Here is a 12114-nt window from a genome sequence, read left to right as displayed (position 1 = left end):
TTGAAAAGCCAAGGAAAAGCCCGGGTGACGCCAGGTTAATGTCAACATTTTCAAACTGTCAAACAGCAACTGTTGTTGCTGTATTTGTGAACTGTAAATGTGATGTTGCCGTATTATTATTCCCTGTTCCCTTAGTATTATATATTTATATATTATTATTATTATTAATAATAATAATAATAATAGTGTGTGTGTGTAGAAAATATCCCAAAATCAACCCAGATCATTCTTGAGTCTAAAATGAATGCATTTCTATCAAGTTTAGGCTTAGGGTTTAGGAGGTGCGCTTATGTGTTTCACACAGGATGGAACTAAGTGTGCTGAGTGTGCTCATATATACATAACAGGTTCCTATGTTGTACCCCGGGAGTCGGGACACATTTAGTTGTTACAACTTGACACCAAAAGTTTAGCTCTGCAGCGCTTGCTTGCATAAAAAGTTAAAACGTTTGAAAGGGAACATTGCAAATTGCATTGCCCAATTTAATCGTGTATCACATTTTCTGAATTGTATGCAGCCAACGAGGTATGTTTGTTTTATTTGTGCTTGTTCTGTTTTGTTTAAGTTTGTTTTGGTGTAGCTACAATGTGTATTTACTATTTTCAGTCCCGAGTTCAAGAGTTCAAGAGTCCCGAGTGCGTGTCCCGATAAAATTAGGTGCCGAGTCTCGACAGATAATCTCTAAAACACGAATATTTCCCCGATTTTCAACATTCATTACAAGATTCTGGCGGTTGTCGCCAGACTTAAAAATAATAGTTTTCAGTGGTTGCATAGACGTTTATGATGTTCTTTTTTTCACGAAAACATGCTCACCTAACCCATTGGTCCTCAAAGTTGGGGTTGTGACTTGTGAGTGACCATATTGGTTGGGACCTATAGGCTACTCTAAGGTTGGGACCACCAAGGCCCAACCCTCCCAGATGATTAGCAACAACAACATTGTTTTCGTACTCAACAGTAAACAAACCAACATACAGGGTATGAAGGGTATCTGTACATTTCTATGGTTACAATGTATGACTTATTACCTTTTTAATACCATATTGGTCAAATTGTCAAGAGGCAAACATTGATTCAACGGTCCCGGTTTGAGCCGAACGTGAACGCCTGGGTAGTAGTGGTACTGAGGCTACGGTTTGAGAGACTGACTAATATGGCCACCTTAATTTCCAGTCATGTTTCCTTATATGTGGTTATGTGCACGAAATGAACACATTTAATGCATTGTTTTTTGGATTACAGTTTAATGACGTGATGGGTGCTACCGCGCTACTGACTGCAGTGCAACAAGTAGAAGACGAATGACAACGTCGTGTATTTCCTGGAGGCACGATAAGGATTCAAAGTAAAAATCAGAAGTCAAAAGAAGGATTCTCAGAGTGTTACCACCACTGACAGCAGAGTGTCTGTACCTTAACTCTGAGACTAAAAGCATCACCATGGCTTCCTCCCAGTTGTCCCTGTTCTCAGAAGAGGACATTTCTTGTCCTGTGTGCTGTGACATCTTTAAAGCCCCCGTTCTCCTGTCGTGCAGCCACAGCTTCTGTGACGCCTGTCTGCGGGAGTGGTGGAGAAAGAAGGTCGTAAAGGAGTGCCCGGTCTGTAAGAAAATAAATGTAATGGATCCAGTCTGTAACCTGGCTCTGAAGAACCTGTGTGAGGCCTTCGTGCAGGAGAGACACCGGAGAGCATCGGCTGAGGTTCTCTGCTGTCTGCACGTCGAGAAACTCAAGCTCTTCTGTCTACAGTGCCGACAGCCGGCGTGCGTTGTTTGTCGAGATTCTAAAAAACACACCGGCCACAGTTTCAGGCCCATCGACGAAGTCGCGCTGGATCACAAGGTGGGCATCCAGAAGTCGCTGAACCTCTTACTGGAGAAGCTGGAGGCCTTCAATCAAGTTAAGGCACACTACGATCAAACGGCTGACCACATTAAGGTCCAGACTCGGCACACGGAGACGCAGATGAAGGAGCAGTTTGAGAGGCTTCATCGGTTTCTACAAGAGGAAGAGGACACCAGGATCGCTGCGCTGAGGGAGGAAGAGCAGCAGAAGAGTCGGATGATGAAGGAGAAGATCGAGGGTCTGGACGGAGAGATATCGACCCTTTTACGCCAAATCAGAGCCGTGGAGGAGGAGCTGAGAGCCGATCACATCTCGTTCATGCAGAACGTCACGTCCACGATGGAGAGAGTCCAGTTCACGCTGCAGGACCCACAGCTGGCCTCAGGAGCGCTGATCGACGTGGCCAAACACCTGGGCAACCTGGCCTTCAGAGTCTGGGACAAGATGAAGGACATCGTCTCCTACACGCCCGTGATTCTAGACCCCAACACCGCCTCTCCGGAACTCGTGCTGTCCGACGATCTGACCAGCGCGAGGACCGGAGACAGACAGCCCCTTCCCGACAATCCAGAGAGGTTTGACCCCTTCTCCCACGTCCTGGGCTCAGAGGGCTTTAACGCGGGCACGCACAGCTGGGACGTCGAGGTCGGAGACGGCGAGCTGTGGGAACTGGGCGTGTTGTTGGCGGACTCTTATCGGAGGAAGGGAACCGCAGGGGGTCGATCCTGGGGCATAGGGTTATATGATGGTCAATACTACACGGCAGCACACTCTGTGAGTCACTCCCCTCCCTCCGTGCCGTCGGTCAGTCCTTTATTGGTGAAGCAGAAACCTCGGAGGATCAGGGTGCAGCTGGACTGGGACAAAGGAAAGCTGTTGTTCTCGGATCCCGACACTAACACGCACGTGCACACCTTCGCGCACACCTTCACGGACACGCTGTTTCCGTACGTCAACACCAATTCTGCTCTCCCCCTGAAGATGTTGCCAGAGAAGGTCATTGTAACTGTAACGGCGTGTCTAAAATTGACTAAACTTTAGTTTGTCAACATTTTAGGCAACCTATCTGTCTTTAAAGGGGAATGCCAGTCGATTTTAGAATGATTGTTCATGATTGTTTTTCACCAGACGACCCCCCCCCCCATATGCCCGATATGTATAACAGGGATCTCCATATGGGCATAAAAAGGACAAGGTCAGACAGATATAGAGATCTCCACATATGTGCACAAAAGGGACACAGACAGTTACAACAGGTTTAACGGGTATTAGTTCCCAACTTTCATCTCTCCCGAGTAGGCCTGTGATGGTCTGGTGATTTTCTTTTCATGGTGATATTTACCGTAATTATGTCAACACCATGACAGGGAATAATAGATGGTGGGCCCTATTTTGCGCGCCGCCTTACCCCTTAGGCATGTTTTATGATTTTGAGCTTGATTTTAAAGTTGGCATCACAACTAAATTGGGGAGAACAAGTAAAAGTAAAAGGTAGAAATAATTTAAAAGGAAAAAAAGCTTTGTGGTCACTGTGGTGGCTCTGGTGGACGTTGACTGTCAGGGTCAAGGTTGTTCTGCCTCACTCACTCCCTGGGTTTGTATGTACAGTAGCTTTTGGATGGAAGGGATTACGTTGTGTTTTATACTTCATACTCTTAATGATGTTTGCATTGTTTTAGAATTCAGATTTTGAAATGAGCACAATGACGTCTTCTATACCACTGGTTGTCAAACTGGGGGTAGTTTTTTATGTGTTTTTTTTTGTGGCTTTTGCAAATAATTACATTTTATATTTTCATGGAGGGACACATTAAAACTGGGGGTCTTTATTGGGGTCATTGTTTTGAGGGGTCCCCAGATGATTAGCTGTACTCGAGTCCTAGACACTACCAGGCCTCCTCCCAGCTGTCCCCATCACCTTCAAGTATTATTTGTATTGATCATTTATTTGTATACATGTATTCAAATAAAAAATGCTTAACTTGCAGAGCAATCTTATGGAATGACATAAACTGTGACAATCAAAGCCATTTCATTTGCTGGGGCAGCAGTGTCTCAGGGATAGAGACAGAGTGGCCGGTAAAACATCCAGATGGGAACCGTGAGGTTTCCAGTTCAATCCTGCGATCCCCAAGAGCTGGTGTCGAAGTGTCCTTGAGCAAGACACTGAACACCTTAATTGCTCCCGATGTGCAGGTTGTTGCCTTGAATGGTTTCAGTGGGTGAATGTAATGCACAATCTATGTAAAGGCCTATATAAATGCACCATTTACCATTAGAAGAACATGTGGGATGCAAGCAGTGTTTGATTGATTGGAAATTAACAGTTTGTAGAATGGGTACAGTTCAAACGATAGTACAGGCCAATACAAAAACTGCTAAGATAAAACCAGAAAAAGCACTAAGACTTGTTTACATCAGGGTCTTCCATTTTCAATTCATCATAACATTTAAAAAATGTCACCCTCAGAATGTCAGTGAGTTGGATTTGCTAGCTGTGATTACATCAGGTATAGCCTACAGCTATAATAGTTTCCCAAACAGTGAAAAAAAAACTTCTTGTTCACGAAAACCTTTGTTGTGAATATTTTTGTATTTTGTATTTTTGTTTTCCTACATCATTATTTCAAATGTCAAAGAAGGAAAATGTTTTCAATTGTGAGCTTGTAGATGGGCTAGTTTCATTATAGTTTGGGACGGTCCCGGTGGGGAGACATCACATTTCTCTTTTGGGTTTCGAGCTAAAAAGTTTTGGAACCACATCTAGCCACTAGATGGCACTATCCCCCACATTATTTTCCCCATAGAGAAATCTTTGCGTCATAATAAGAACTGGGTTCCAAAACAAAATGAGTAAAATGTCTTGGGAGATTTTTAGAATCTAAACTTTATACAACATAAAGTTTAGATTCTAAAAATCTCCCAAGACATTTTACTCATTTTGTTTTGGAACCCAGTTCATGTGCACTTTTACACTTTTTGATCACTAAAACAGTCAATACTTGCCTGCTCTATTTCCCTCCTCACGAAAATATCTTTGCCGAAAATAGCCAAGCAAACTGGTATGGTATGCTGGAAGCAACATTGTTTTTAAACCAATTAAATGCATTACACCAATTAAATGCAATAATGTAGGCCTATACTACTTGTACTGTGTGTGTGTGTGAGTGGGGGGGGGGGGGGAGTGCAGGATAATGGCCCCATTAGCGTGTGTTTGGGAGCAGATGTGTTCTTCATCCCTGACCCTGGCCTTTAACATTCATTAACTCTCATCTACATTCAGTTTGGGGTCACAGGGGGTCTCGGTCTAAATCACTGTCCTACAGCTGCGATCAAACCAAACCGACACGTGTGCGTTTAGATCAGTGGTTTTCCCAAACCTTTTAGCTTGCTTCTCAACCTGGGATTTTGGGGAGGTCCCCGGATGACATTACTATAGACTACTCCATCAAAAGTAATCAACAAATAGCTACTATAAAAACTGGTGAAACTGGTGATATAAAATGCGAAAAAGAAGGCACTGGAGCAGCTCAGACAATTCAGGCCCTTAGTTTAATAACGGGGTGCAAGTAAAAAGTGACGTTTCGATGTTTAAGTTACATCATGATGTTTAAGTTACATCATCATGACCTGACTCCTAATATACCTGAACACCTGAAGTCTTGACATTCAGTAATTGGGTCTTATGATCAAAATCAGAACAGTATAATGGTGTGTAAAACATCAAAACTAAAATGTGCCATGGACAGACCATGTCTTTGCCACAGACACATTTTGTCCGTGTACGGACATGTTGGTGACCCCTGACTTTGCTGAGTGTCACTCCCTGTCTCTCTCACTGTTTCCTGTCACTCTCTCTCTCCACTACTATCCAGATAAAGGCTCCAAAATAAATCGTAAATGAATCAGATGGGGTGGTCTGTGGGGTGGTCCGTGGCCATTCATTCTGGGGGTCCTTGGCACAAAAATGTTGAACTACTGATTTCTTTAGACGACATTAGTAGAATCGGCCTCAGGCCTTAATTAATGGGTGTTAAGTACAGCACTTAAATAAAGTAAATGTAGCCTATTTATTTACTTTCCACCACTGCTGTAAACACAGACACACATCACAATGGACAGACAACAATCCTTCCCTCCCCCCTTCTAAAGTGTCGAGGGAATCTATCTAAATGCCCAGCTCCATGCCTGAGTGAAGTGCTAATCAGCTGGTTGTTGATAAGTGGCGCATTTACAGTATATAGCCTTTATCCAAGGCGCTTTACATAGATTGTGCATTATACTGTACATTCACCTATTCACACACACACACACACACACCGATTAGGGGTTCAGCATCTTGCTCAAGGACACTTCGACAGTAACTCGGGTGGAGCCTGTGATCCAACTGGCAAAGCAGCCACTCTATCCATGACCTCTGGTATATATGGTTCTCATTTCAACCTGTGTACCAGCGGTTCTCAACCTGTGTACCAGTGGTTCTCAACCTGTGTACCAGCGGTTCTCAACCTGTGTACCAGTGGTTCTCAACCTGTGTAGGCTACCAGTGGTTCTCAACCTGTGTACCAGTGGTTCTCAACCTGTGTACCAGTGGTTCTCAACCTGTGTACCAGCGGTTCTCAACCTGTGTACCAGTGGTTCTCAACCTGTGTAGGCTACCAGTGGTTCTCAACCTGTGTGCCAGTGGTTCTCAACCTGTGTACCAGTGGTTCTCAACCTGTGTACCAGCGGTTCTCAACCTGTGTACCAGTGGTTCTCAAACCGTGTACCAGTGGTTCTCAACCTGTGTACCAGTGGTTCTCAACCTGTGTACCAGTGGTTCTCAACCTGTGTACCAGTGGTTCTCAAACCGTGTACCAGTGGTTCTCAACCCGTGTACCAGTGGTTCTCAACCTGTGTACCAGTGGTTCTCAACCTGTGTACCAGTGGTTCTCAAACCGTGTACCAGTGGTTCTCAACCTGTGTACCAGTGGTTCTCAACCTGTGTACCAGTGGTTCTCAACCTGTGTACCAGTGGTTCTCAAACCGTGTACCAGTGGTTCTCAACCTGTGTACCAGTGGTTCTCAACCTGTGTACCAGTGGTTCTCAACCTGTGTACCAGCGGTTCTCAACCTGTGGGTCAAACATTGGCAAAAAATTTGAAAATAGACCTTGCGAGGCGTTTACATAGAAACATAGTTTTTTCAGAAAACTGTCAGGATTTAGAAGACATTTTTAGAATCTGATCTCAGGTCAGAATGGGTTAACAATGATTTTCCGGATACAGTATAGTAAGTAAGTACGATTAAAGGACCACGTCACCCATTTTCAGCCTTGTTTCATATCTAATGCTGATGGCAGCATTTCTGTCCAACTCACTCTGTGTCTCGAAATGACGTGGGTTCCATTTGTACTACTTTCAGAGTTATGTCGACACACCAGGATTTGACTGTGTGTTGTGTTAAGCTGATATGTGTGCTGTGCGTGAAAGCCTTTTCTAAATGAGAGTCTACTATGTCATTAGCCCTGGCTCTGCTCTACACAGCTGTGACTCTGCTCTGCTATTATCTCCTGCCCCCACCCCCCTCTCCTCTCCCATCCCCTTCATACCATCTGCTGCTAAGAGGATAGGCTAATTATTACTGAGAACTGAAGCCCCCCTCCCAGAAACAATAGACCGCAAGTAACAAAGATCACCCTCACTGCCCGACGTTCCTCGATATATCATAACTCTATATATATGGCTGTCTATGGCACACGACAGCCATATATTACTTCCTTCACAGGTGTTACCAATGATGCTAATTTAAGGTTGTGTTCCATTCTGGTCAAAACAGAGTCAGGGCACTGATATATTGTGCATGTTGGCTATAGCCTCACTGGAAACACTGTCCTGGACCTACACCAGTGGGTCAAGTGGTTCCTTGAGGGGGTTCCCAAATGGCCCCATTACGGGTGTAGTGCACCTCTGAGATCGTACAAATGGAACCAAATGGACCCGGCCGTAAGTGGCAGTTTTGTGCCAATTCTGATGTGATTGAAAAGAAGACAATCATTGTAAAGGTCAGTGTAATCATCATCACTTCAAAAGTGCCTCAACCACTCCCCCCCCCCCCCCTTTCCAATATTAACCAAGTGAAAGTATTAGTGAAGGATGTGCAAGGATAATACACACAGAGAGGGCCACAACAATAAATCGATACTAAGGTAATACAAGTACAATGCTAGCCTATATGACACGTCTCACTCAATACCGATGGCCTAGCATGTGTGTGTGTGACTGTGTGTGTGTGTATGTACACGTACACACTGGGTTGGCAACAGATGGGTGTGTGTGCGTGTGCCTCCTTAAGCGATAAGCCTTAGTGGCTGACTGGGCTGTAGCCAAAGCTCCCGGGCCAAGTTCAACATGTCAGCCATATACAGTAATGACGTATGACTGTACGACTGACACACTTTACATTTACATCTCGTCACGTACAGCCCCGGTGCTCAACCTGTGGGCAGAGGCCCCACTGACATTGGTGGAAAGTAACTTATGTTACATTATACAAATGTTATACAATTGTGAGGTATTTGTACTTCACTGGAGTACAAATACTGTAGTATTTGCCAGTACTTTTACTTCTCCAGTCCACATCATCTCGGAGGCAAATAATGTACTTTTAGTCCACTATATTTATTTGAAAACCTGTTACTAGTTACTTTGTAGATTTTGATTATTAAGACACAACACATACCCAGCCACCCACCCAGCCAGGCAGGGACCCACACACATACTCACTTAAGGAAGTGGTTTGCACCACTTAATAAAAAAGTTTCTATCACAAAAGTTTCTGTCACACAAAGATCCCCCCCCATGTTAACTCTGAGGACCCCCTAGGGGTCCCAGACCCCCTGTTGAAGACCCCTGTCCTACATTCAAAAAGATTAATCCCACTCAGCTGTAGCGTGAACTTTTAGCCCTAACATGTTTTGTGAATACGGCCCCCCTGTGAGTTTGAATTGTTCTTTGTACAGAACATTTCCACCAACGCACACAGGGCTGTTATTTTTAGCAGCGGTGGCTCACACATGCACGCACGCACGCACGTGCGTACACACACACACACACACACACACACACACACACACACACACACACAAATCTCATCTCTTCTAAATTAAAAAGCATCCCCCTCCCCCAGCCTGCTCCATAAAAGAGCAATTGCCTAATGTATATACTATATATAGCAGTTAAGCTATTCGGCAGCCAGGGTTTTAACTAAAACTAACATGAGAGAACATATTACTCCAGTTTTAGCATCACTGCATTGGCTTCCGGTTGTTTTTAATTATTAAGATTGATTTTAAAATAATTTTACTTTATGCCTTGCTTTTCTTTTTTTCTCCATTGCTCTGTAAAGCACTTTGAGCTGCATATATTTCATGTCATAAAAGGTGCTATACAAATAAAGTTTTATAATAATTATTATTATTTATTCTCTCGCACTCACAAGAGCATACTGGTCTTTCAGTTCAGAGCACCAGGGTTTAGGTTCATTGATCTACTGACTAAATAAACGAAAGATAAGCTTAAGTTAAAGTAAGGTTTTACATCTAAACTAAATTTAACAAACGCTGTCGGTCGGCTGTCGCAAGTTGGAGTCTGTCTGATGTCTGATACCTGCTCGCTTTGGGGCCCGTCTCACAACGCCCCGGCGCATGGAGCCTGTCTGATACCTGCTCGCTTTGGGGCCCGTCTCACAACGCCCCGGCGCATGGAGCCTGTCTGATGTCTGATACCTGCTCGCTTTGGGGCCCGTCTCACAACGCCCCGGCGGCGGCGCATGGACAGCCACAAGGAACCTAGCTCCGCACAGCCCCGTCCTCCAACCACAATCTGCACTGCTTGCAGCACCAACCACTTGCTAGCACAATTTACATTTAATTTACTTAATCTTCGCCACAAAACTTGACTTCGAGACCACAACATGGAATGAGCGGATCCATTTAGCTACACTCCCAAAGTTACATTACTGTGACAACGCAGTGACCACCATGGCACCATCCCGTGCTGTCGGTAAAATAAAATGATAAATACATACAGAGATGCAATGGCAATTAATGACAGATATCTATCTATATAAACTTATTTCATCGCTAAGGCCACACTTTCATGTGGGGTTGCCATGGCAATCAATTGGCTGAGGCAGAGGTTGGAAATTGCACAGGTGAGGGGACTTAATTGGGCTCATAAGGGTCATGTCTCATCTAGACAGATGATTTTTAAGATTAAAATTATCCCAGAATAAAGCGAGCAGGCTGACTCTAATTAGCGTTATGAATTGTCCATGTACATCTAAGTAAGTCTGTGTACTTGAACTTGAGATACAGGGTACTTGATATGTGATAGTACAGCCTGCATTATATACCTACTTTATAGATACGAGAGCCATCTGTTAGATGTCGCCACTGAGTGAGGTCAGCCTTAGTCATTATCATGTCACGTTTCTATGTCTCATATATCTTGTTGTTACGTCACTATGATAGTATATGATACTTCAACTGGATTGTTACACACCACCCAGCCTGCACACACTACCAGCCTGTCAGAGCCAGACCGGGGGTCTGAGATCACAACAATTAGCTCAATGGTAAAAAATGTCAGCACACCAGGAAAGTTACGCTGCTTTAATTAAATTAAAACCTGTCCGACCATTAATTCCCAAAGAATAACGTCAGCAGACGACAGTCAGACAACTTGGATACTTTACACATGTGGTCATCATGAGACATGGACGTGCTATTAATTAACTATTGAACTGTATTGGATGCTTTGCTATATACCAATGGAACCAAATGGACCCTTACAGGTCTATAACTCTGTCTTACTTACTTACTTACGCCTGACACCCCTACCGGGGTATAGGCCGTCGACAAGGATCCTCCAGAGTTCTCGGTCACTGGCATTCATCTCTATCTGCGACCAGGTGCATCCCAGGCTCTTGGTGTCTGCCTGGAGATCCCGCCGCCAGCTGTCTAACTCTGTCTAGGAGTGTACATATGGTTAATTTGGTACACTTGGTTGAAACAATTATTTGTTTATTATAATAAGTATTTGTTCATTATAATTATTTGTTTAGTATAATTATTATTCGTTTGAGTTATTAGAGATATACTGAAGTAATCGTTGCTATTGAGAAAGAGCGTTTGTTCAGTAACGGGTGTCTCTCCAGCTCTTTCATAAACAGTAAACACATTTTCAGGTGGGACACCAATTTCAGGAGAGAGTCATTTTCTTTCCAGTTCCAATTTTTTATGTGCTCCTTTCTGTTTCATCACTATGAGACTCTGTCGGGTGGAAACCTCATTATGTGAAACTACTTTTCAAGATTCAAATTCAAAAATACCAAATCTACAAGCTCAAAAACGCATCACTTTGCGTCACGTTTCGAGCTTGGAGATCTGCTACTTTTGAGGGACCCCAAGGTTTCTGCCCGACAGCAACAATATTCAATCACTTCCTGCACCTTTAACACATTGAGACCAGGTTCTACAAATATCTTCTAAAACATGACAGCTTTTTTTGAGTGATTCTCAAACTATTTCATGTCAAGGATCCACAATATGTAAATGGCCGCCGACCCCAATCTGAAAATATGTTGTTCCAGGAACCACCCCAGAAGATTTGCATAAATTTTCATGATTTTTCAAAAATAGCAGATACAAGCCCGTAGCGTGGCACCAAGTGCCACGCTATGAGCTTGTAGATCTGCTATCTTTCAACAGCTAAAGTTTAAAATAATGGTTAAAGTGTTTAAAAGCTATAAGGTGACACAGATGCATTCCAGGTCGGATTAAATAAACAGTGAGGAGTGGACACACTGGACAGGTCATGGCATGGTGCTATCATGTCTTGCTGGGAGCGTGCCATGCATGTGTTCAAAGAAAGAGAGGCCAAGCCCACGCTAAACAGCAGCTATTCAGTTTGCTTCTGGAAGCCAGTTGCTAGGAGACCCCCATGTCGTACCATCTGCTGATGTAGAGAACCACATACATTACAAAGCCATGCAAGCCAGGCCTCAATACTACCAGGGTTCATACACACTCACTACCAGTGGTGGAAAGTGACTTACGCAAGTACTGTAATTACGTACAATTTTGAGGTATGTTGGAGTAGTTCCAATTTTCAATAATCTTACTTCTACTCCATTACACCTCAGAGACAAATATAGCACTTTTACTGTAGATTTTGATTATTATTACAAAACATACATTAGTCACTTAGCCGATCTATAAGCTCA

At 43.7% G+C, this 12114-nt stretch overlaps 1 protein-coding gene across 2 annotated transcripts; it reads left to right on the top strand.

The window, feature by feature from the left end:
- The first annotated feature begins 1 nt into the window (after position 1).
- LOC308326658 (E3 ubiquitin-protein ligase TRIM35-like) lies at positions 2-3580 on the top strand. Of its 2 annotated transcripts, none has more exons than XM_080779636.1 (2): positions 2-34; positions 1247-3580. In XM_080779636.1, the coding sequence occupies exon 2, from the start codon at positions 1444-1446 to the stop codon at positions 2887-2889; it is 1446 nt and encodes a 481-aa protein (XP_080635762.1). In that variant the 5' UTR covers positions 2-34; positions 1247-1443; the 3' UTR covers positions 2890-3580. The 2 variants fall into 2 exon arrangements, with proteins under 2 accessions (XP_080635762.1, XP_080635761.1); XM_080779635.1 differs by lacking the exon at positions 2-34 and adding an exon at positions 394-526.
- Positions 3581-12114: the final 8534 nt, after the last annotated feature.

Source organism: Protomyctophum bolini, assembly GCF_963924005.1.
Source record: "Protomyctophum bolini genome assembly, chromosome: 13".
Classification (NCBI taxonomy): domain Eukaryota; kingdom Metazoa; phylum Chordata; class Actinopteri; order Myctophiformes; family Myctophidae; genus Protomyctophum; species Protomyctophum bolini.
The sequence above is the reverse complement of the archived record's forward strand: the minus strand, read 5'-3'. Positions and strand labels throughout refer to the sequence as shown.

Coding starts and splice junctions, on each gene's coding strand:
- LOC308326658 (XM_080779636.1), top strand. CDS start 1,444: ATGGCTTCCTCCCAGTTGTCCCTGTTCTCAGAAGAGGACATTTCTTGT.